Source organism: Lithobates pipiens, unplaced genomic scaffold (assembly GCF_037356315.1).
Source record: "Lithobates pipiens isolate NorthernLeopardFrog02 unplaced genomic scaffold, aLitPip1_a1.2 Scaffold_19, whole genome shotgun sequence".
Classification (NCBI taxonomy): Eukaryota; Metazoa; Chordata; class Amphibia; order Anura; family Ranidae; genus Lithobates; species Lithobates pipiens.
The window spans coordinates 517,721,827-517,747,497 of NW_027507764.1; the positions used below are offsets into that span (position 1 = coordinate 517,721,827).

The following is a 25,671-nucleotide window of genomic DNA, read 5'->3' on the forward strand; positions in this document are numbered from 1 at the left end:
AAGATAGTATCCCTCAATGTCAAAGGGCTCAACTCCCCTTTCAAAAGAAACCTCCTTTGGAAGGAAGCTTGCAAACAACAAGCTGATATACTTTGTGTACAAGAAACGCACTTTCTAAAATCCAACCCTCCCAAATGCTCACACAAAAATTATTCTCATTATTTCTTCTCTAATCATAACCAGAAAAAGAGATGCGGAGTGATGATAGCCATCAAATCCAATCTGACCTTTGTCCCGCATCACATCGACTCAGACGAGGATGGTAGATATATAATATTGACGGCTACAATAGACAATCACCACGTAACACTGGTGAATGTCTATGCACCCAATACCTCTCAGAAAAAATTCTATAAACAACTCGAGGCTAAATTACACCTGCCTCTCTTGTTATTTGTGGAGATTTCAATGCCATTCCAGACCCACTACTAGACTCCACCAATCCCGGAAGGAAGGAAACCTCCGCTCTTTCCGCGTTTATGGACTCTGAGAACCTATATGACCCATGGAGATGTGCACACGATGTTGAGCGCGACTACACCTTTTATTCCCACCCTGGTAATTCTTACTCTCGGATTGATCTCTTTCTAACGAACAAAAAAGCACTACTGGCCTCCGCAAACTCCCAAATTGGCACAATCACATGGTCAGACCATGCACCAATCTCACTAATCCTGTTCCCCCCAGGCCTGCCCCACTAATCACTCTATTTGGCGTATGAACTCATCCTTGCTCACTAACCCATCATATGAACATGTCATAAAATCCGAGATTGAGAGTTACTTTGAGCATAACTGTGCATCGGTAGCCAATCAAGCCATAGTTTGGTTGGCTCACAAAGCTTCTCTGCGAGGGCTCTTTATAAAATTGGGAGCCCAAGAACGCAAGAAACGTTCTGCAGAAGTGGATAAAATCCTACAACAGATCAAATCATTGGAAAGAACCCATAAAGCCAATCCCACTAAACTAGTGTTAGACTCCCTACGTGAACGAAGAAGGGAACTTACTGAGCTACTCAACCACAAATTTGACTATTATATTAAAAGACTAAAACTGAAAACTTATGCCTACAGTAATAAATCGGGAGCCTTCCTAGCCAAACAAGTCAAACAACAACCGCGTAAATCGAAAATCCCATACCTTCTAAATCCCAAGGGGATACGCATGACTAGCCCCTTGGATATAGCTAATACATTTGCATCCTTTTACTCAGATCTCTACAATCTTCAAAAGACGATGTCAAACCCTACAATTGACCCTATCGCTATAGACTCCTTCCTGTCCTCAATACAACTGCCTTCCTTGACCCCGACACAACTACTAGACCTGTCTGCCCCTTTTTCGATTCATGAGATCCAGACCGCTATCAAATCCCTCCCCTTGCATAAAGCGCCGGGCCCAGACGGATTCGTCAATGAATACTATAAGCATTTTTCCCAAGTGTTCTTCCAGGACAGCCCTTGAGAGATGGAGCTCCTCCCATCGACACAGGAAACACATTGCCACAGTTCAAAAGGTGGTCCCTCAGGTCCCTGGTCAGTCATTTGTGTTTCCTCCGTCGGAGGAACATGTTGCCAGGAACCTGGAGGCCCCTCTCAGGGGCTGCCTGAGAACCTGTTAGCCATAAGGGACCGGGTCCTGTTTTTTGGCTGCAGTATTGGGTCCATACCGGAACCGCGTCATCACTGCGTGCCGAGACTTCCGGTTCCGGGTCTCTAAGGGTACAAGGAGGAGAGGGAGAGCCAGCGCTGTGCCTGTGAAGCCCGACCAGCGTCCAGCTATACCGGATTAGCGGCGGGATCCGGAGCGTCAGAGGGGGACCATGGAGGCTATTCCCCAGGATACTCCGGCGGAGACAGACACCAGCCAATCCCAGGTAGGCTGTTGGGCATGCTATTACTCTGGTGGAGCGGTGGTGTTTGTAGGCTGGGCCCTGTAGTGCCCCACGGTGGCGGTTTACTCACAGTGAGATTGTTTGTTAGTGGTGATTCTAAGAGGGACATGGTGCTGACGCTAAAAAATCCTTTGTCTTCTTATTTTCAGGCTAAAGAGATACCAAGGGAAGACAAGACAGGCCGCAAAAAGTGCCCTAATTGTGGGAATAGGTTGTCCTCTGGCTCTAACAAAGCCCTATGCAAGCAATGCATTGCAAGCTTGCTTAAATCTGAGGCAGATTCCCCTTTAGCAAAATTTTTGGGCTCCTTTAAAGAGGAAATGGCGTCGACCTTTAAGTCCCTCCGGGAGTTAATCACTGACGTGGGATCAGCTGCAGCTGCCTCCACGAGTAAAACAACTATAATCTCCTCCTCACCATGCCTTACAACACCCAGCTCAGGGGAGCCCCGTATGGTCAGGGAGCCTAGCCCCACGTTGATTAGCCCCGAATCCTCTGACACTGACTCGGGTCAGGAAGAGGATCAAGCAGCATCTAAAGCCTCAAAATATAGATTATCTCTCGAGGAAGTAGATGAGCTAATGGGGGCTATCTATGATACACTGGAAATTGAGGAGGAAGAAACTCAGTTATCCAGACATGATCAAATGTATGAGGCTCTGGGGAGAAAGAAAGCAAGGGTTTTCCCTATACATAAGGTGCTTTCTGACCTTGTCCTTAAGGAGTGGTCTGAACCAGATAAAAAGGTTTTCTTTCCTAAATCCCTTAAGAGAAGGTTCCCTTTTGATGAGAGCCCAGAGGCGGTCTGGAATAAAAATCCTAAACTAGACGCCCCTCTGTCCAAAATCTCAAAGCAGGCTGATCTGGCCTTTGAGGATATGGGCCACCTGAAAGATCCCATGGACAGGAGAACAGACATTGTCTTAAAGAGGGCCTGGGATGCCTCTATGGCAGGCTTAAAACCAGCTCTAGCCACTTCCTGTGTAGCTAGAAACCTGGAGTTCTGGTTATCGCAACTACAAGAACATTTAAAGGCAGGCACTCCTAGGGGGGAGCTTCTGAAATCCTTCCCTATGCTTTTTAAGGCCACCAGTTTCATCTCTGACGCCTCCACGGACTCCGTAAAATTTACGGCTAAGTCTGCAGCACTTTCAGTGGCAGCAAGGAGGTCAGTATGGATGAAAACCTGGGGGGGAGACACGGCGTCTAAAACCCGCCTGTGCAGCGTCCCTTTTACAGGAGACTTAGTCTTCGGGCCTGAATTAGACTCCGCCTTAGAAAGGACGGCGGATAAAAAGAAAAAACCTTTCCCGCAAAAAAGAAAAATTTTCAAAGAAAATGTTTTCGTCCCTTTAAGGAACCCTCTAAATCAGAGAAGAGTTCAACCCCCAAAAAACATTGGTCAGGACATAAAGGGAAAGGAAAAGGGGGCATACTGTTTAGCCGCCCAATCAGGATCCCAAACCCCAGTGACGTCAGGGTTCCTGTGGGAGGAAGATTAAGCAAATTTCTTCCACAATGGGAAAAGACAACCTCGAACGAGTTTGTCTTAAATATAATAAAAAGGGGTCATGCGCTGGAATTTCACAGCAACCCTCCTTCCAAGTTTCTGGTGACAAAGCTTCCAAGTCACTCAGAAAAGGCCAGGGCCTTACCTTTACTGATAGGGGAAATGGTGGATCAAGAGGTATTGACACCAGTCCCTATTCAGGAACAAGGAGACGGTTTTTACTCGCACATTTTTGTGGTAAGAAAGCCGTCAGGGAGATTCAGACTAATTATGAACCTCCGACCACTGAATCGCTCCATCCGTTACAAGAGATTTCGGATGGAGTCCATTTATTCCATAAAGAATCTCCTGCAGAAAGAGATATTTATGGCAACCCTGGATCTAAGGGACGCTTATCTGCATATTCCAATAAGGGAGGAATGCCAGAAATTCCTTCGGATGGCAGTGCAGATAGACACAAAGGTTTACCACTTTCAGTGCAGAGCACTTCCCTTCGGTCTATCATCCTCCCCAAGAATCTTTACCAAGGTTCTCGGAGAGGCTTTAGTTCCACTGAGGCTTCAATCAGTCTCAATTATCCCCTATCTAGACGATCTGCTCCTAACAGCACACTCGGAGAGTCGTCTTTCTCAGGATCTGGAATTGACTCAACTCAGCCTGAGTCGATTAGGGTGGATTGTCAGTCAGGAGAAATCCAAGACAACCCCAACACAGGAGATCCTGTATCTGGGTTACTGGATCAAGTCTGTAGATCAGAAAATTATACTGCCGGAAGAAAAGATTTTGAATCTGTGGCAGAGAATATCTTTTCTTCAATGCAGCCACAAATGTACGGTGAGGGAAGTAATGTCGGTCTTAGGTCTTATGACGGCAGCCATTCCAGCCGTACAATGGGCCAGGTTCCACCAAAGAGACCTTCAGGGTTTTCTGTTAGAACAATTAAAAGGCAGAGATCTGGAGGAGGAGGTATCGATCCCCTCAAAGATAAAACGCTCCCTCTGGTGGTGGAAGGACAGGGAGAACCTAAACAAAGGGCTTCATTGGGTCCTTCCTATCACTTCAACACTAACAACGGATGCGAGCAGTTGGGGCTGGGGAGCCCACCTCGGCTCAAGCTGGGTCCAGGACAAGTGGACCCCGGAGGAGAAATGTTTTTCTTCCAATTGGAAAGAGCTAACAGCAATCCTGAGAGCTGTTCTAGCTTTTCACCCCACAATACAGGGTCACCATCTACAAGTCCCTTCAGACAATACGACGGCTGTAGCATACATAAACAAACAAGGAGGTACCAGAAGTCCTCGTTTGATGTTGGTAGCCAGACGCATTCTCCAGTGGGCAGAAGCCAATCTGGAATCCATTTCTGCAGTTCACCTGAAAGGGGAGCTGAACAACAAGGCGGACTTCTTGAGTCGACAAAAGATTTCGAACCAAGAATGGTCCTTACACCCAGAGGCATTCAATCTCATAACAACTCACTGGGGAGAACCAGAGGTAGACCTTTTTGCGAGCAAAAAGAATGCAAAGGTTCCCAATTTTTTCTCGCTAAACCCAGGAGATCAGCCCCTGGCGGTAGATGCCTTGCAAACTCCATGGACTTTCAGTCTGTCGTATGCATTTCCCCCTCTTCATCTCATTCCGAGGGTCCTAGCAAGATTCCTCAAGGAGAAAACCTGTTTGATTCTAGTAGCACCTTTTTGGCCCAGGAGACCGTGGTTCACAACGTTGCTACAATTGACAGATTGTCCGCCTCTGAGACTTCCCTACAGACAGGACCTCCTGTCACAGGGACCTCTTTACCATCCACAGGTCGCCACACTGAAGCTTTCAGCGTGGTTACTGAAGAGGAAATCTTAAGGAGTAAGGGCCTGTCAGATGAGGTAATTGCGACCTTACTACAGAGTCGCAAACCAGTCACGAGGGCTATTTACAAAAAAGTCTGGAAAAAATTTAATAGCTGGCTGAATAGCCGTGACATAAATACGGCTAATATTCTACAGTTTTTACAGGAAGGTGTAAACAAGGGTTTAACCCTAAGTACTATTAAGGTACAGATAGCTGCCTTAAGTGTGTACTTAGATGAACGCTTACAGGAAAATCCTTTTGTCGCTAGATTCTCTAAGGCAGTCGCTAGACGTAAGCCAGTCAGAATCACCAAAGTCCCATCCTGGGATTTAGCAGTTGTACTAAAAGCTTTCTTGGGGTCACCCTTTGAGCCTATCTCAGAGGCCTCCCTAAGGCTTATTACATTTAAGACAGTTCTCCTGGTGGCAATCACTTCAGCCCGTAGGGTCAGTGAAATCCAAGCCCTTTCCATCAGGGAACCATTCCTACAGATCCTAGAAGACAGAGTCATACTAAAGACAGACCCTGGGTTCTTACCAAAGGTAGCATCTAGCTTCCATAGGTCCCAAGATATTGTCCTCCCTTCATTTTGTCAAAATGCAGCAAATGAGAAAGAGGAACGTTTTCATTTATTGGATGTGAGGAGGTGTATTCTAGAATATCTTAAAATAACAAATCCATTCAGAATCTCAGACTCCCTTTTTGTCCTTTTTTCCGGACAGCGTAGGGGACAGAAAGCTTCAAAAGTAACCATAGCTAGATGGATTAGGCTAGCTATAGCAGAGGGGTATAAGGCCTTGAATAGAGATCCTCCTGAGGGTGTTAAAGCTCACTCCACAAGAGCGTTGTCTGCATCCTGGGCAGAAAGAGCTGGTGCCACCCCGGAGCAGGTATGTAAAGCAGCCACATGGTCAAGCTTTTCCACCTTTACAAGGCATTACCGACTGGACTTAATGTCTAGTCAGGATCAGGCCTTTGGGAGGAAAGTCCTCCAGGCCGTGGTCCCCCCCTAATCTGGTAAGTACTTGGGGATCCTCTCAAGGGCTGTCCTGGAAGAACACTTGGGAAAACTGGAGTTAGTACTTACCGGTAACTCCTTTTCCGGTGGTCTTCCAGGACAGCACGATCCCACCCTTTATTTGATTATAGTGATGTACTAATGTTATTACCTGTTATGGTTTATATGTTTTTCAGTTCCATCCTTCGGTTCTTGGTGAATGACTGACCAGGGACCTGAGGGACCGCCTTTTGAACTGTGGCAATGTGTTTCCTGTGTCGATGGGAGGAGCTCCATCTCTCAAGGGCTGTCCTGGAAGACCACCGGAAAAGGAGTTACCGGTAAGTACTAACTCCAGTTTTCTGACATCCTTGCCCCCCACCTATGCACTACATTCAATCAGTACGCATCCTCGGGAACAATGCCGAAGGAATGCCTAGAAGCCCTCATTGTAACCTTACCCAAACCAGGTAAACCCGCAGATTCGCCAGGGAATTTCAGACCCATATCGCTATTGAACACGGACACTAAGATCTATGCTAAGCTACTAGCTCTCCGAATATCTACGGTGATGACCCAGCTGATCCACATTGATCAGGTGGGCTTCATCCCTGGCAGGCAGACCTCAGATGGCACTCGCCGCTTTATAGATATTATCCAGTGGGCAGAACACTCCAAAACGCCTTCTCTGCTTCTCTCTCTAGACGCAGAGAAGGCGTTTGATAGGGTACATTGGAAATATTTAGAAGCTGTCCTACAAAAATTTGGTATATCTGGCACGCTCCTGCGCGCCATTCTATGTCTCTACACAAACCCTAGCGCAAGAGTATGGACATCGGGAGTCCTATCGGATCCCTTTTATATTACTAACGGCACGCGGCAGGGGTGTCCTCTTTCACCCCTGATTTTCGCCATGATTATGGAGCCTTTAGCCCAACACATCCGATCTGATCCCGAAATCTCAGGCATCACTATAGGCTCAATAGAACATAAAATAGGCTTATATGCGGATGACGTGATCATATCGCTCTCCGACCCACATCGCTCACTGTCTGCTGTGACCCAAACTCTAGATCGATTCAGTGCAATATCTTTATATAAAGTGAATCACAATAAATCCTTAATGTTAGCATTAGGCATAGATAAACCGACTATTCAACGAATATCTGATTCTTCTCCCTTTTCCTGGTCCAAAAACAACACTTTGACCTATTTAGGAATCCATCTGACAGCCTCTAGCAAACTTCTTCTGCAAACTAATTTTTCAGCCCTCGTAGAGAAGCTTCATAAACTATCACAAGAACTGAACCAACCATTTGTATCATGGGCTGGTAGAATTGCTCTGGTCAAAAATGTTTATGCTACCACATGTTTTATATACCTTTCGAACTTTACCGGTACCATTCCTTCCGACACATCTGAAGTCTCTTCAATCCCTTTTCCATGCTTTCATCTGGCAACACAAAAAGCCTAGGATCAAGCAGCAAAACCTGATGGCCTCAACAAGTTTGGGAGGTCTAGGTACCCCAAACGTCGTCCTTTATTATAAGGCAGTCCTTTTAGACCAACTTAAACTTTGGTGGGACAGGTCCACCCCTTCCAACTGGGCCCAGATAGAAGCAGCAATGCTTCCTGCCGAACCTAAATTAATTCTAGCTGCCTCGCTTCTAACACCCGGAATACGGCATTACCCTCTAAGCACTATTTCTGCCTCTCTGAGAGTCTGGACCTCTTTGCCTCAACTGTCCGGAGGCATACCCCACTCTATGCTGCCTTTTATACCTACCCAATCGCTCAAACTAGTCCTCCCTGATCTTCCACTTCAACCGTGGATTGAGGCAGGTATCTCTGATCTCGGAAAGTTATTCTCTGGTTCACAACTGAAATCTTTCGCTTCATTACAAATCTCATTCAACATCTCTCCTAAATCTTTCTACATGTACCTGAGGATCAGATCTCTATTCGACAAAATTGATTGGTCGGACCAATATGGGACTTTACGCAATACGCTCGCATATTTCAATCTGAAGAACCACATCCGTAAGGGCATCTCGTATTTCTACAAAGAATTATCTCGACCCTCAAAAGACACAATCCAGCCGCTGATCCTCCGATGGGCTGCACACGCTCCGTCAAGCCCATCTACAGATGCATGGTACCACGCCTTGTTGTTGCCTGCTAAACTTTCAAGAAGTTCCACGCATTGGGAGTCACTACAAAAACTCTTCCATCATTGGTACTATACACCCAACAGGCTTGCTAGGATGTTCCCGAATACATCGCCTCTCTGTTGGAGGGGATGTGGATCCATAGGATCCTGTTATCATATATGGTGGGAATGTCCCTCTCTCAGAGTTTTTTGGTCCCAAATCCAAGCTGTTCTTCAATCACTTGTCTGTAACACTTTACCTCTTTCTCCTTTGGATCTCCTTCTTGGATTATCAATCCCATCTTGGCCCAAGAAGTCCCACACAGTGTCCACCCACGTTCTAATTGCAGCAAGACTGGCGATTGCTCGCAAATGGAAAAGCCCTGACCCACCGGATCTCCAAGACGTACTGACAATCTTGAACGCCAACTTTATTATGGAACACAGCTTCTCTAAAGCACACCTTACCACGACTAGGTTTCTCAGGGACTGGGACCCGTGGATTAAAGATCCGCGGAGTACGCAACTCACATGACCTTGATCTCAGTCCAACCCAGTGGTCGGTCCTGTTTTCTGGTTTATATTGTACTTTTATTGTTTTATTCTATAAGTTTAATGACGAACACAGGCATTATTTAATGTTGTATGTATGACAAACACAACTCATTGTAAGATCCACAATGATAGCTACCTATTCCTTCCATCGAAGCTTACGATGTTGCTATTCTAGATTGGATTTTTTTTTTGTTGAGAAGCACGTTAACAGTTGTAGCGCAACATGGTTTTGATACTTATATATTCTTTAACAACCTGCGTGTTTATCACTGTAATTGTGTGTAATTGCTCTTTTTTTTTTGTGTTTTGATACATCCTGTACACATTGTATCTTAAGAAAAAACTTCAATAAAACTTTAAGTTGAAAAAAAAAAAGTCAGCAGCTGTAGTATTTATAGCTGCTGGCTTTTAATAATTTTTTCCAGTGGACTCCCTCTTTAACAAATAAGTAATCTCCTTGCTAGCTACGTTGTCAGACAGCCGCAAGAGGAGGAGTGGAAATGCAGTTCAATTTCTTTAAAAGCTTAGGAGAAAACATTCTTGAAGCTTGCTAAAAGCTTTGCTCATTGAAAAGCTGAAGCCTGTGTGAAATAGGCCTTACTTATAGTGGAACTTCACCCAAAAGGCAACGTTTTGCCCTTCCTCTCGCACCCCCAGTTTTGGCACTTTTTGAAGGGGGGGAGGGGTTAGTGGGTACCTGTTTTTGACAGGTACCTACTCCCCCACTTCTGGTCTAATTGCGTCGGCGATCTGACTGGAAGTTTGACACCCTCCCCTCCCCCTGCAGCCTTCTAGGACATGTCACAGATCTCAGAAATCTGCGGGACCAATCGGATAGAGCAGCTTGCGCATTGGCAGTGAGCAGCTGGCTGTGAAGCTGCAAGCAGTCACTGCCTTTTGCCCACAGTTGGCGTGCTGGTGTTCTGTCAAAATGGCCAACTCGTCAAAATTTCCGAGTAGGTCACTTCAGGTGACTCCCCAGCAGCAGATTTCAATGAGTTGACTCTACTGGAAATGCGCATGCCTACACCCGATAGAATAACAGAAACTACCGGCAGCTGCTGGAGAACTTGACGAGTTTTCCTCAGATTTACCAATCACCACAGTGCACATGCGCAAGGTACATCGCTGACCTTTTTTGAAAACTCATTCTCCAACAGCTGCTGGGGGTTTCTGTTATTCTGTTGGGTGCATGCTTTTGCATGGCCAATAGAGCCAACTCATTGAAATCTGCAGCTGGAGAGTCACCGGAAGTGACGTAGATGGAGATTTTGACAAGTTGGCTTTTTCGAAAAGAAAACCGGAGACCGAAGCTTGGTGACGAAACCAGCTGGTTGAGGACCCTGCTGGATCCTGGGACAGATGAGTGTCTCGTTATTAAAAATCAGAAGCTACAGTTAGATTTTTTTTTTTTTTAATATATATATGACTGAAGAACCTTTTTGTTTTTTGTAGTGTTTTGTATCATGATGATGCTATGTGCTTTGTAAGCCTAGCTAGTTTTATAAAGCAGGTAGCATCATGGGACAAAGCATTTGTCTTATGGGGGTCAGAAGACAAAAAAAAAATTGAAGTAAGGCTGGTTTCACATGGGCTTCAGCTTATATACAAACATAACTTTCAGCAATCCTTCAACTTCAATTTGGAAATGTTATACACAGATTTTATGTGAGATCTGATTGTCACTTTAAATAAACTGCTAGCAGGCTTCAGCTGGCTTTCAACAAGTTTTAAGTAAAGCTGAAGCCTGCTAGCAGCTTGTTTAAAGTGACAATCAGCACTCACATTAAGATCTGTTCAGCATTTACAAACTGGAGCTGAAGGGGGGCTTTAAAAGCTTCAACAAAGTTGGCTGAAAGCTCTACAAATGCTTTGTCAAAGCTTTCTCTACCCACTGCTCTTATAGAAAACGAAGCCTGTGTGAAACAGGCCTAAGAGCTCTTCTTTAAGCTAAGCTGCTTTTTTTTTTTTTTTTTTTTTTTTTTTGATGGTATTCTACATTTTGTAGAAGTGGTCCAAGTGTATTTTTTAAAAAGACTCATTATACTCTTTTATATTATAAAACTTTCAGCTAACACCTCTTCCTAACTTGTCCGGTGCAGATGTTTCAGAAGACAAACACCCCATGTAAAGTCCACTGACTAGTATAAAGTGTCAGAGAGCTATGTGTTAGAATATTTTTTTCTCTCTAGCTATTCCTGGGAGAAATAATACTTATAAAAGTCTGTTTTCCGGAATTAGCAGAATGGCTAATTCCACATTTGGGTGACAAATGTTAGAAGTGAACCCAGCCACGTGATGGCATATCCTCCTCCTGCCATAGTTTACACTGGTGTGGGGATGTCCGTGAGCGCCAAGTTATCGGTAGGTAGGGAAAGTTGGCCGCTCATCGTGTTTTCGATGCCTTTGACCCTTGCCAGATTTTCAGATGTATTGACGCTCACTGATACTTAGACTTCTCGGTTATAATTTCCAGGGGTCTGTATGTGAAGAAGTGCTTGTTCTTAGCCGGCTTTGTAGGAAATACTACCCAAGAGTGGTTTTTGGTCAGGTTTAAAAACTCCATGTAAAAACACTGACAGCTTTATGAGAGATATGAGATTGCTCCTGGCAAGTGAAGCCCTTGTCGGGGTTGTTAGTCTGATGTTCTGTGTACACATGGAAAATCATTTTCTCTCTACTCGCTCATATTTTAGATGGATTCTCGGTGTCTCGCTAATCTCGCCTTTCATCGTGCTCTGCAACGTGCAATGAATTCTTTTTATCCTTTTGTGGCTTTTTCACAAGATGTTTCCATTGATTTCATGGAAGAAATCGGGTTTGTGTGTTCATCTCAGCTTTCTGTTCAGCAAGGAAGCAAAGGGCCTTAAGGCTCAAACTCTTCTAATTTATTACTGGAATGTAGTCCAGCTTCATATAGATTAATAAACGTGCCTTTTTTTTTACTTTGCTGCTCCGCAAAGGTTCACAGTCCCTGAGCTTTCAGCGCATTGCGGATTTGTACTATGGCGTACGAGTTCTCTTGAGGTCTGACATGCTCCATACCCAAAAACAAAAATGGAATATACTGTAGCTCACCAGTCCTTGGATGTGTGTTTTTTTTTTTTTTTTTTTCCTTTTTAGACCCTTTTAACATTAGGCAGTTTTCAGGAGTTTTAGCGCTAAAAATGGTGCCTGTAAATGGCCTCCCATTCATTGCAATGGGTGCTTTCACACCCGGCCGGTGCACTTGCGGGACGTTAGAAAAAGTCCTGCAAGCAGCATCTTTGAGGTGGTTTGGGAGTACTGTATACAGCACTCCTAAAATGCCCCATGCCCATTGCAATAAATGGGTTCTTTGGGGTTAAAAGCGCCCCGCTAGTGGCCAAAAAGCGCTGCTAAAACGAGTGCCACTTTACCGCTAACGACCGGTGTTTCAGTGTGAAAGCAGCCTTATTTTCACCTGGTAAATATGCAAATAACACACTTCCTGTCTCTTCATATATACGCTTTTCCCTCTGCTGTATCTATGGGGGCAGCCATGATTGTCACACAGGCTGGACTTCAAACCTGCCTGCCTTTGTTTATCTCCATTACATGGTGGATTCATGGGAATTGGAAGTTTACACAAGAAAGATGGGGATGCTTGTGCTTTCTTTTCCCTTCACAGGAAGGCACAAGGTGGCGGCATTTCTGACAAGATCAACGGGTATTTTCTGAACTTGCTAAAAAGTGGAATTAATACAGGCACTACATCTAAGGACTGGTAGGCTGCTATATATTTAAAAAAATAAATAAAAAAAAAATAAGTTTGGGATTTGAAAAATAATAAACATTTATACTTGGGTGGATAAAGCATCGATCCGATTGCTCCATCTATTCCCTGCCGTTTCTGTAGTGAAAACTGAGTGATCAAACACCACTGATCCTTCAATTCTCCCCTCCGATCTGAGCAGAGGGCCGTGACTGTCAGTGGCTCTCCCCCTTGCCAGTACTCACTGGAGCGCTAGACCGTGGAGGGTGTGGGAGGGGCTGGCTCCGACTCTCGCTGGTCATTGACACTCTGCATTAGAGCGGCACGATTAATCATTAAGAATTCTTTCTCCCTCGCGATCTTAACAAAGCATTTTCCCGATTCTATGCAGAGTTCTCAGATTTATTTATTTATTTATTTTTTCTGACAGCGGCCGGCTTAATGCTCAAAAAAAAAAACAAAAAAAAAACAAACAAACAGGCAGTCTGCCAAATTTCACAACATTGCTTAGCAGCTGAGCTGACTATAAACATTGTAACATTTTGTTCTTTAGATCAAAGGAACGGACTTCTGTCTGTGAAGGAAGTTTAACTACTTAGACTAAACCTTTTTCTGACACTTGTTGGTTTCAAGTTAAAATCATTATTTTTTGCTAGAAAATTACTTGGAACTCCCAATATATATATTCTTTATCTGAGACCCTAGAGAAAAAAAATGGTGGTTGATGCAATATTTTATGTCACACTAAATTTACACAGCGGTGTTTCAAATGCAATTTTTGGGGAAAAAATACACTTTAAGGAATAAAAAAAAATAAAAACTTGACAGTAAAGTTAGCCCATTTTTTTTTTTGTATAATGTGAAAGGTGATGTTACACTGCGGGAATCGTGATCTTTATTCTAAGCAAAAAAATGATGATTCTCATGTGGATGCTTTTTTTGCTTTGTCAATGAGGTTCCATCTTTCAGGGGATTCTGTATGAAGCCTTAGGTGCTGTCCCATTCATAGATATATTGTCTATAAATAAACTTCTATTTGAGGAGCTATTCCAGATAACATAACCTCATGCACATGGGCATAAAAAAGCCACTTTTAGAGGCATTTTTCATTTTAATGCAGCTTTATATCAGCCAATGTGTCCATGCACAATGTAGCATTTAGGTTCTTATTTTAGAGCAGCATTCAGAGGCAAGAAAAATAAAATAAAATGTCCTTTAAATGGGTTGTAATGGTTTGTGTGTTTTCACCTTAATGCATCCTATATCATGTCATCCTTTGACAGTCACCGGCCCCTTAGCCCCCCCCCCCCCCCCAACCCCCCCCCCCAATTCTACTTACCTGAACCCCTTCATTCAGGCAACAGGGACATGCCATCTTGCTCTCGACAGGCTCCTTGGTCTTGATTGGATAGATAGCACAGGCAGTGGCTCCCGCTGCTGTCAATCAAATTCAATGATGCTGGAGGGCGGGACCTAGTCCTGCATTCAGCCTCTATGTACACCGAATGCTGGACTCGGGAGCGCGCACCCAAGGTAATTCCCCTAGAGAGAACTTCTCCCAGGGGGTTATCTGATGTGGGCAGAAGCCACGAGAGCCGCCGGGGGACCCCAGAAGAGAAGGTTCTGGGCCACTCGAATGGTTTCATCCTTTTGCGATCTCTGTACAGTAGAGTACAGATTAGGAGAGGGAGAAAGAGACAATTGTGTGCTGCAATGCAAGAAGCATGCTAAGCAGTTCATCCATGTCCTGCTTCTCCTTTCGTTATCCAATGACAGGCTGTGGGGGAGGGACAAGATTGGTGAGTGAGTAGAGAAAGTTGGGTTTTCTGCTCGGCCACAGGGGTGGAATTTTCGGAGTGTCGGCTCGCTTAACACTCAGCAGAAGCACATCTGCTGAGCGAGCAAATGAGGCGCTGGTTCCAATGAGGGGAAAAAAAAAAGTTATCCCTTGAGGTTACCCTCTCTCATGGAAGTGCTTGGATGCTCAGTACAAGCGCATGCTGAGCAGCCAAATCAAGCTTTGGTGGGCGCTCTGTCGACACTTGCTGCGATTTTGCTTGTGATCTCAGAATGCAATACACTCACAAAACACAGGTTCAGGTGCCATTATATTCAGTGACACCTAAAATACTGTGTCCTTTTGCTGTGATTGTCGTACAGCAAATTATGTGAAATTTGTCTCCCAAAAGAAGCTTCTGCTCCTTTTTGGATGACAAGCTTCATGCCATGTGATTTGCCACAATAAATCCCATGACAATCGTGTAAAAACCACAGACTTTGAAAAAAAAGGTATCTGAACCTGTGTGTTGCGTTTTTTTTGTAGTGCTTTTTGTGATTTTGGGCAGAATCACAGCGATTGTTCTGCATTCTCAGAATGCCCAGGTGTGAATGGAGCTTTAGTCCTGGGTCACACTGATGCGGATCTTATGTGGATCAGATGCAATCCAGAAGGCATAGATTTGCATGTCATCTGAAAATACATGGTTTTCTATGAAGGACGTTCTCCTCTCTTGCGGTGCGATTTTGTTCTGGTTAAAAAAAAGGGGGTCCTGTGCGAGTTTGGAGCGATGCATTCCAAACTTTAACAGCAAAGAATATAGTAGCATTCTGAGATGACTTTTGCGTAGAAGTGGCTGGAAGCCCTCGTTCACACTGAACGCAGTTTTGAAATCGAGTTCAGCACCATTTCAAACCAGCATTTCAGTGCTAATTCAGGAGCGATTTGAAAGACCAGGTTCTTGCACAGATTTCTATCAAAATCACCCCCGAAAGTCTACACAAGTAGTGCAGGAACAACTTTTTGGAAATCCGTCCGGTTCCACAAATTTGGCGTTGCACCAATTGGGACAGTGCTGTTGCTGGCGTCAGGCTGCGATTTGACATGTGAATTGGGGTCAAGGCGGGCTCGCGGGGGCGTGGCTGGAAGGCGGGCTCGCGGGGGCGTGGCTGGAGGGCGGGCTCGCGGGGGCGTGGCTGGAAGGCGGGCTCGCGGGGGCGTGGCTGGAAGGCGGGCTCGCGGGGGCGTGGCTGGAAGGCGGGCTCGCGGAGGAGTGGCTGGAAGGCGGGCCTGTGGAGGAGTGGCTGGGCTGCATTTCTAGCATATGAAGGCAGATTGGAAATCACAGCAGTATTAAATTTACACTGAACACAAAGATATTCACAATCGCATCCCTGAATCACAACGGAATCGCTCCTGAGCCGCTGAGCAACTACCTTTTGACAATCACACTGAAAACTGACCCTGCATAAAGTTAAAAAAAACAACAAAAAAAAACGTGCCCAGAACTGCATGTCCTAGGTGTTGCCAATATGATTTGTGCAAAACAGGGCTGTGCTCTATGGCAGAGCTGTGTAAGCTCCAGACTGGATGGAAATACAAATCTTGTCACAGGTAAAGCAGCTCCTATATATGTGTTCCACCTGTCTATTTTGCCTGGCGTCTCTGCTTTATAGACGCATATTTACCCTAAAAGACTGCAATATAAAGGTAATAGATACATTGTAATGTGTGTCAGTCTCGGGTGTAATTATTCTAGACATATGCGTTTGTGTTATCATGAGATTATTTACAATTATATAATCTAAGGATACGTTTTACAAAACTCTGCACATCTATAAATCGCACTATATTTATTTTTTTGTACTTCATTTTGACCAGGCTGCCATATAATATGCTCAACATCTGACATTACCTTTTCCAGAAATGCGTGACAAAATGAAGACTTGGCGGGAGGAGAACTACAGGAACAGTGAACACATCATTGAAGTCGGTGAAGAGTTGCTAAACGAGCACGCTTCCAAACTCGGAGACGATAGTAAGTTTATTATACACATCAATTTCAGTTCAGCGAGGGGCTGGCGTTACTAACACCTGTTCCCCCGTAATATCCCCAGCGAGACCCTATCATTCCAATTGGTGTCGGGAGAAGTTTATATGTGCTTGTGAGAGGCTCAGGGCTTTACATTCTGTAATAAAAACTGTGTTTCTCATTACTTTCTGTGGCTGCGGATCTTTCCATCTGCTGGCAAAAATGATGAAATGTACAGTTCCCTATTTTTTTTTTTTTTTTTCTATCATGGAAACCTGCCGCCTTTGTCTCCGTTTGTTTTTATATAGACAACTCATGTATTTGCAAGTTCATCTTCCACTTAGTGGAACTCCAGCCAAGATATTACATTTTGTATAGACTGGAGAGGGGATTATTTGTCATATTTTGATTGCTACCTGTGTCCCCATTGAGGAGATTTTGCTTTCTTTTTTGCCCTGGTCACACCCAAGTCTATGGCTGTGGATTGGACGTCCTGGTTCTCATCTCTTCAGTGAGTCTTTTTTTCTTTTTTTTTTTTTTTCTTTTTTTTGTAGCATCCACTGGAGGACCATTGACACTGTTACTAACACATAATAATTTCACCAAAGGAATAAATCCAGTTTAAACTCCAGGGAGAGAGGAGTCTGAAAGTTCAGCTTTCAGCAGCACCCTGGACAGTAATGGTATAGGAAATGAGGGGATATATTTCAAGTGGACACCCAGGATTGTAGTACTGCGAGCTCATGAGGGTGAAGCATGCGTCCTCTGTTGGTCACCTATATGGAAATTGGAGGACCTGGACTAGTGCAATGCATTCAGCTGTATTTTACATGATCTCGTCTCACTGCTGTACTCTGCAGGATTCACTCGTTATGATCTTCTTGCTTGCCGCTGCAATTACAGGCACCTCTTGATGCACATTCCAGTTTTGACGAGGTGGTGGGGCCAAGCCCTGCTTTGTGAGTCTTATGGACACATAGAGCAGGGCTCAGAAGTAAGCATGCGTGAGTGACCCCCCAAGCAGCTTGCTATGGGGGCACTTGGCAGGGGGAAGGAGCTAGCAGCACAAGCTGGGGACCTGAGAAGAGGAGGGTCAGATTGTTTTGTCCAAGACCACTACACAGAGCAGGTAGGTATAACATGTTTGTTATTTTACAAAAAAAATAAAAATAATTAAATTTTACAATCACACCACCGTATGCCCCTGATCTTTCTACTTTTCCATCTTTTCTTCTGAGCAATAGGAAGTGCAACAACACACATTGTGAATCCAGCATTTCAATAAACTTTATTCATCAAGTTCCACACACAAACTTTCAGAGTAAAGAAAGCCATTCACTATGTTAAATGCTTAAATCCAGTTTATTAAACTCTTCGTTGTACAGACTGTACCACCTGGTATGTACAAGGGCTAACACATTTCACTCTGTCTACTCTACTCTGAGTAAGTTACAAATGGAGTGCAACATGTTGGAGATTGTGCATAGCAGGTGGTGCAGTCTCTATTATAAGAGTTTAATAAACTGGTATTTAAGGCTTTTACATGATGAGCGGCTTCCTCTTCAAGAGATTGTATGTGGAACTTGTGGAGTGGCCAGACACAGTTGGGAGCCGGTGTTCTGCCAAAAACTGTCCCCCAACCCCCCCCCCCCCCATCGGATAGTATCTGCCCCTTACTGGGCAGGTGCAGCGCTTGTGCAGTACGGAGGACAAGGAGACTCCAAAAGTCTCAGAAGATGTCCAGGTTCAAGCCCCACCATCCAAGTGGACATACGGAAGCTCTTAGAAACAGGGCCCCTCGCTGCGCTTTGGGCGCGGCCTCGCTTTGCTCAGCAATTTTTTTTATTCTTACTCTGTGTCCACGTGGATGGTGGGGCTTGAACCTGGACTCAGTGCGCAGGCGGCATTCATCTTCGTAGACTTTTGGCGTCTTCTTGTCATCTGTTCTTGCTCAAGCGCAGTACAGGGTGGACCATATCCGACGGGGACAGTAAGCCACTGGCTATGGGAGCACTCGTGTACTTGCCCTTAAGCCTGCCCCCCCTCCCTCCTCACTGGCTGTGATTGGCTGCTGTCATTGAGCCAATGAGAAGCCTGAGAACATGGATAGCAGCTGCTCTCAGGCACATTGCTGAATTGAGATTGGGCTCAGATATTTTAAATATTGGGAGGCTGGGTGGGAGAGAAAAAAAAAATTCAAGTGTGGGGAAAATTGTTTGGGGTAGTGAAAGAGTAGCAAGAGAGGGTGGCTGGTGAGAGAAGAGAAGGTGGTTTTGGGAGAAAAAAAGAAAAGAAAAAGGCAGAACTGAAGTGAAAGTACTGCTTGCTTTCTGAAGGCAAACTTGCTGGATTTGGCTGTCGTTGCAGAGGTTGCTAATCATGGGAAGGGGACATTATCCAGCTCACTAACTGTCCAGAGGTTGGGGTGGGCATTATTATTATTCAGGATTTATATAGCGCCAACAGTTTTATGCAGCGCTTTACAATATAAAAGGGAGACAATACAATAAAATACAAGAGGGTTAAAAGGTTCCTGCTCAGAAGACCTTACAATCTAATAGGGTGGGGCAGGTTGTACAAAAGGTTGTGATTGGGTGGAATGAGCTGACGAAAGTGGTAAAAGGTTAGTTGGAGGCTTGATAGGCTTCCCTGAAGAGATTAATTTTCAGGGATCGCCTGAAGGCAGCCATAGTAGGAGATAGCCGGACAGATTGAGGTAGATTGAGTTCTAGAGGATGGGAGAGGCTCCAGAGAAGTCCTGGAGACAAGTATGGGAGGAGACAAGGGAGCTTGAGAGCAGGAGGTGTTGGATTGAGCGGTGAGGCTGGTTTGGGTGATATTTAGAGACATGATTGATGTAGATCGGGGCAGGGTTGTGAATGCCTTTTGTATGTTTTATTCAGTATTTTGAATTCCATATGCTGGGCGACCTGAAGCCCGTATAGGTAATGTCGGAGAGGGGTGGTGGATATTAAGCAGTTGGTATGGTAGAGGAGTCTGGCAGCAGCATTCATGATAGACTGAAGAGGGTAAAGCCTATGGAGCGGTAGGTCTATGAAAAGGGAGTTGCAAATGTCAACAAAGGAGTGAATGAGTAGCTTGGTGGTTTTGTTAAAAAATTAAATTTTAGAGATGTTACGGAGGTGAAGTCTACAAGCTTTTGAGGATTGAGTTTGACCTCTCCTTTCAGCCCCAGAGTCTAGGTTTACATCTAGTACCGTGGCATGAGGGGTGGGGGGAGATTGATGCATTATTGATTTTTGATGGAAAAGTCATGGCATCTAGAAGCATGTATAGTTGAAGAAAAAAAGCTGGAATGTTGAGAGTGGTAAAGAGAATGGAATAGACCAAGGGGTGATTCTATCTTGTAGTCATTTTGCTGTTGGTGAGTGAATGGCGGGAGGTTGGGGGGACACGCATGATTACATAAATACAAAACAGGGGCAGTATTAGTTATTTAAAGGAGAAGTTCACCCTTTTACAAAAAAATAATAAATGCACCTTTTTTTTCATGTAATAAAATGTGGATTTTTTTTTTTGTTTGTTGTAGGAGCCTGGAAAGCCTTGTACCAGCGATCAGCAGATCGCTGATGCCATGCAGAACTCAGGCAGGCCTGACAGTGTATCTGCTTGCTTGTACCTTGTACGGATAAGCCCATACACTCTGACAGGAAGAGACCATGAACTACCACAGTGCTCATCGAGAACGACAAGCTGACAGCTGCTAAGGGCTCTTTTACACGGGTGGTCTGCCCAGCTGGGGATCGCTCCGCTGATCCCGGCTGAGCAGGCGGATGTCTCCGCTCACTGCTAAGATGGACCGTTCAGAGCCCTGCTCTCCTCTATGGGAGATCATATGTATGTAAACAGAACATCTGTCCATTTTCATTCAATCCCACCCACCAGATGGATGGAAAATTAGGGTCTCCATCTGTTTGGATTTCATGGACAAGATGGGATCAGATGGCAGACATCTGCTGCCCCATAGGAGTGAATGGAGGTTCTGACCAGGTCCGCCTGAAAAACTGACAGGTGGACCTGATCGGAAATCCTGTGTGAAAGGGGTTTAAGGCTGTCTGGGCTTGTAGTTTACCATTCACAGAACACTGTTAATGAGTCATGTGGGGGAGCCTCACACGGCCGCATATTTTTTTTTTTTGTGACAGCTAGTGGGGTGGGGAAGATCCCCGCTAGCTGTCAAGGCGGGGGGGGGGCGGTCCTTTCATAACATGTTACACCCTGAATATGGGTGTAACATGCTATGACTGGTGAACTTATCCTTTGAAAGGACAGGGATGGACTTCTTAGGATAACCACTATATGAGTGGCCTTGATGAAGTGGATTTGGTCAGCTAATGGCCTGAGAATGTGATAAGAAATATGGAACCCATGGCCTTGTAATGCCGGGCTTTAAACACACTTGGAAAGGACAGTTGATTTTTCCTGTAACTTTAATTAGTAACCAGATATACGCCTGGCGATCTTTCAGTTTAATCCTGTTCTTTCTGTACACAACTTGCTGCCAAAATCCCCAAACTTTAAGAAATTACTCAGAATCGCCAGTCTTTGGCAGACGCCAAGCCAATGATTTATTTAAGTTCTAATTATTTTATTTGTTCTGTGAAGATATTTAAACCAACAAACCCCCAAATTGTGTTTGTCTTTCGAGTTATTGTTTTTATTAACGGTAATTGTGTGCCAGAGCTCATATCGCACACAGCGTTGCTGCAAATTCCAGTTATAGAGACCTTCATGAAATAAAAAAAACCTCCCATGCACACAGCGATAATTAAACCCCTTGCTGCTAATGTGGTTTTTAGTGATCGTGGTGAGCTTAATTGTAATTTGCTTGCTGTGAAAGATCTGCAAAAGACCTCCTTGGCAGGGAAATCAACTTTGTATTGGCTTGCAGAACTGTCATCACTCAGTGGGCCGTCTAAGCAGGCGCTTGGAACACTTGTTTTGTGTCTCTCTCTCTCTCGCGCTCTCGCTCTCTTTCTCGCGCTCTCGGGTACCCCTTGCTTGGTCTCAACAGGATTGCGTTCTGTTGATAATTAGGTCTCCTGTGGGCTGCAGCCTTTCCAAGAAAAACATATTCCAGGAAATGGTCACCTAACCTTCAGGAAATCCGACCCACTTTGGCACCGCACTCTTATTTGGTACCTTTAAACAATATTAAACAGAGTTCCAATAGTAAAAGCTCATTTATCTTTCAAAGCTGTGAACTTTGGCAGTGAAAGTACTTTTTCTTAATTCTCTTGCAATACCAAAGAAATAAGGTTGTTTGGCATTTTAGTTTTGGGAAACAGCTGAAGGTTTTGATTTATACGCTTAAAGCTTGCTGCTGATTGCACATACTGGCCCCCTCTTTACCTTTCTGCTGTGTCAGCAGAACTGGGGCTACATTAGGCGCTCAGCCTTCTGCGTGTTACAGACCTGGTCTATATTGTTCTCAAGTGGCAGTTCACACTCAAGTTCTGCTGCTTTTATTCCTGTTGTAAGACAGACATTTGGATAGATGTCTGTGGATTGACCCGCTCATATTTTTGTTTTATTTTAATGGATAACGTCACAATTATAATAAGATAGCCCTGAAATGTTTATTATGGTAACTTAATAAAAAAAAAAGCATCTTGTGTACAGCATAAAGTGCATTCTATACATTAAGGTGAAAAACCTTCTGTGCTGCAAAACCCCCCGTTATACTTACCTGAGCTTGATACGATCCAGCAATGTTCACGATAGTAGCGGCTCCTGCCGCTGTCTTCCTCCCTGTGCAGAGTGATAGCAGCAGAAGCCATTGGCTCATGCTGCTGTCGATCAAATACTTTGCAGAGCGAGAGGTGGGGTGGGGCCCGAGTCATTTTGTGTCAATAAACGCAGACAGGGTGGCTTGGGAGCAAGCACGCACACGTGTCCCCATAAAAAGCCTTTCTATGGGGGTACTTGCCAAAAAGGAGGAGCCTGGAGCACCAGCGGGGGACCCCAGTAGAGAATTAGGGCTGCTCTGTGCAAAACCATTATACTTAGAGCCCATTCACACAGGGGCAACACGACTTGTAGGCGACTTGATCAGGCTACTTGGACACGACTTGACAGCGGCGACTTGGGACGACTTCAAAACGACTTGTGATGACTTCAAGCGCGACTTGGGACGACTTACAAGTCGCCCCAGGCCAGGCGACTTTTGCCGCAGCCAAGCAGAGAATGAGCTCAAGGGGAAACTCCACGGCAAATTTCTGAAAAAAAATTGGCGTGGGTTCCCCCTCCGAGAGCATACCAGGCCCTTAGGTCTGGTATGGATTCCAAGGGGAACCCCCTACGCCGAAAAAACGGCGTGGGGGTCCCCCCCAGATCCACACCAGACCCTTATCCGAGCACGCTACCCGGCCGGCTAGGAAAGGGGGTGGGGACGAGCGGGCGGCCCCCCCCCTCCTGAGCCGTACCAGGCCGCGTGCCCTCAACATGGGGGGGTGCCTTGGGGGAGGGGGGCGTGCGGCCCCCCCCCACCCCAAAGCACCTTGTCCCCATGTTGATGAGGACAAGGGCCTCTTCCCGACAACCCTGGCCGTTGGTTGTCGGGGTCTGCGGGCGGGGGGCTTATCGGAATCCGGGAGCCCCCTTTAATAAGGGGGCCCCCGGATACCGGCCCCCCACCCTATGTGAATGAGTATGGGGTACAATGTACCCCTACCCATTCACCTGTGAAATAAAGTACAATAAAACACACAACACAGAGAAAAAGTATTTTATTGCACAGCCGGGGGTCTTCCGTCTTCGGGGGTCTTCTCGCCGGACTCCTCCGCTATGTGTGTGTAGCTCTTTTGCCAGCGGAGGAGTCCGGCTTTCTTCCTCCCCGCCGCCGGCCTCTTCTCCCGACTTCGGGGGTCTTGTCCCCCTCTTCGGTTCTTCTGCCGGGCCACCGCGCCTGGTCCGGTGGCCCGGTCTTCTGTCGCCGTCTTCCGTTCTTCTGTCGCCGCCTTCGGTTCTTCTGCCGGGCCACCGCGCCTTCTTATAGCTCTTTTACAGGCGGTGGCCCGGTCTTCCGTCGCCGCCGCCGCCGCCTTCCGTTCTTCTCCTTCTTCTTCTCCTGGAGATGTTGACTCGACGAGCTCTCCGGCCACAATGCCAGGGACGCGCTCCGCTGCCTCTTATATAGGGACAATGGGGCGGTGTCACATGGGTTGATGTCACATGGGTTGGTCACATGGGTTGATGTCACATGGTAAGGGGGCGGGGTCACCATGTGACATCAACCCATGTGACCAACCCATGTGACATCAACCGGAACGGAAGGCGGCGGCGGCGGCGGCGACGGAAGACCGGGCCACCGCCTGTAAAAGAGCTATAAGAAGGCGCGGTGGCCCGGCAGAAGAACCGAAGGCGGCGACAGAAGAACGGAAGACGGCGACAGAAGACCGGGCCACCGGACCAGGCGCGGTGGCCCGGCAGAAGAACCGAAGAGGGGGACAAGACCCCCGAAGTCGGGAGAAGAGGCCGGCGGCGGGGAGGAAGAAAGCCGGACTCCTCCGCTGGCAAAAGAGCTACACACACATAGCGGAGGAGTCCGGCGAGAAGACCCCCGAAGACGGAAGACCCCCGGCTGTGCAATAAAATACTTTTTCTCTGTGTTGTGTGTTTTATTGTACTTTATTTCACAGGTGAATGGGTAGGGGTACATTGTACCCCATACTCATTCACATAGGGTGGGGGGCCGGTATCCGGGGGCCCCCTTATTAAAGGGGGCTCCCGGATTCCGATAAGCCCCCCGCCCGCAGACCCCGACAACCAACGGCCAGGGTTGTCGGGAAGAGGCCCTTGTCCTCATCAACATGGGGACAAGGTGCTTTGGGGTGGGGGGGCCGCACGCCCCCCCTCCCCCAAGGCACCCCCCCATGTTGAGGGCACGCGGCCTGGTACGGCTCAGGAGGGGGGGGGCCGCCCGCTCGTCCCCACCCCCTTTCCTGGCCGGCCGGGTAGCGTGCTCAGATAAGGGTCTGGTGTGGATCTGGGGGGGACCCCCACGTCGTTTTTTCGGCGTAGGGGGTTCCCCTTGGAATCCATACCAGACCTAAGGGCCTGGTATGCTCTCGGAGGGGGAACCCACGCCAAATTTTTTTCAGAAATTTGCCGTGGAGTTCCCTCTTGAGAGCTGATAATTCTGTCAAAGTCGCCTCCGTATAGACAGAGATCCGACTTGGAGGCGACCTCCATTGAAATCAATGGGTACCGGTCGCCTACAAGTCGGATAGAAGTAGTACAGGAACCTTTTTTGAAGTCGGAGCGACTTCAGTAGTGTGCATTAAAACGGCTCTCATTCACTTACATTGCTTTTTAAATGTTGTCCGACCTGAGGCGACCTGAGGCGACTAGGGGCGACCTGAAGTCGGATCAGGAGTTGCCCCTGTGTGAATGGGCTCTTAGTATAACATGTTCCTTTTTATTAAAATAACAAAGCTTTAATATGACTTAGACTGCTGCTTGTAGGGATTGCAGACATTTATTTTGTACTTGCTGTGGTCTGAAGAAAAAACAAAGGGTTAATGGCGCAAAAGGGACAGACGCCATAAGTCCATATTGGTCCAACTGAGAGTCTGTCAGGGGTGCTCAACTGATGTGGCCTGCAACCTCAAGCCAGAGAAGCACTTGCTCATTCTCTGAGATGGCAGGTAGGCAAGCTCAGATAGTGATCAACGGGTTGCCGACCCACCATCCCAGAGCATAAGTGTGCATGGAGCCAGCACCGGCCTCATAAGCTGATTCTTCTTCTTTATTGCCAGTGTCTTGCCAAGAAAGGTCCCTAGTCGAATAGTCAAGAAGCGCAAAAAATTACTGCGCTAATCTGCTAGTTACCACAAAGAAGCAGCTACATACGAATGTGACAAAATTCATAAATGTGAAAGAGCAAAAATGTAGCGCTAGTGATGAAGAAAATAATAATGTATAATAAAGTGCATAAATCACGAGTGTTGATAACAAATGTTATGTGAAAAAATATAAATGAATGAACATCGGCATATGACAACCAAACTAGAAAAACGTGAGTCCGTGAAGAACTATATAAACCTAAAACAGTCCAAAAAAAGTCAGTCCCAATAATCAATACGTCTGTCACAACCACGATGATGCAATTTACTCTGGAAATGATTAGTGGATCTCTGAAGGACTGACTTTGATGGTAT

The 25,671-nt window shown here is 46.0% G+C and overlaps 1 protein-coding gene across 2 annotated transcripts in view; it reads left to right on the plus strand.

Annotated features, from left to right (window-relative positions):
- The window catches only part of EMC2 (ER membrane protein complex subunit 2), a 133,551-nt gene that overhangs the window by 19,517 nt on the left and 88,363 nt on the right, over positions 1-25,671 (plus strand). For both annotated transcript variants that reach the window (XM_077493175.1, XM_077493176.1), the window contains exon 3: positions 16,382-16,495. In XM_077493175.1, the coding sequence (XP_077349301.1) occupies positions 16,382-16,495 (114 nt within the window). The remainder of the gene's footprint in view (positions 1-16,381; positions 16,496-25,671) is intronic.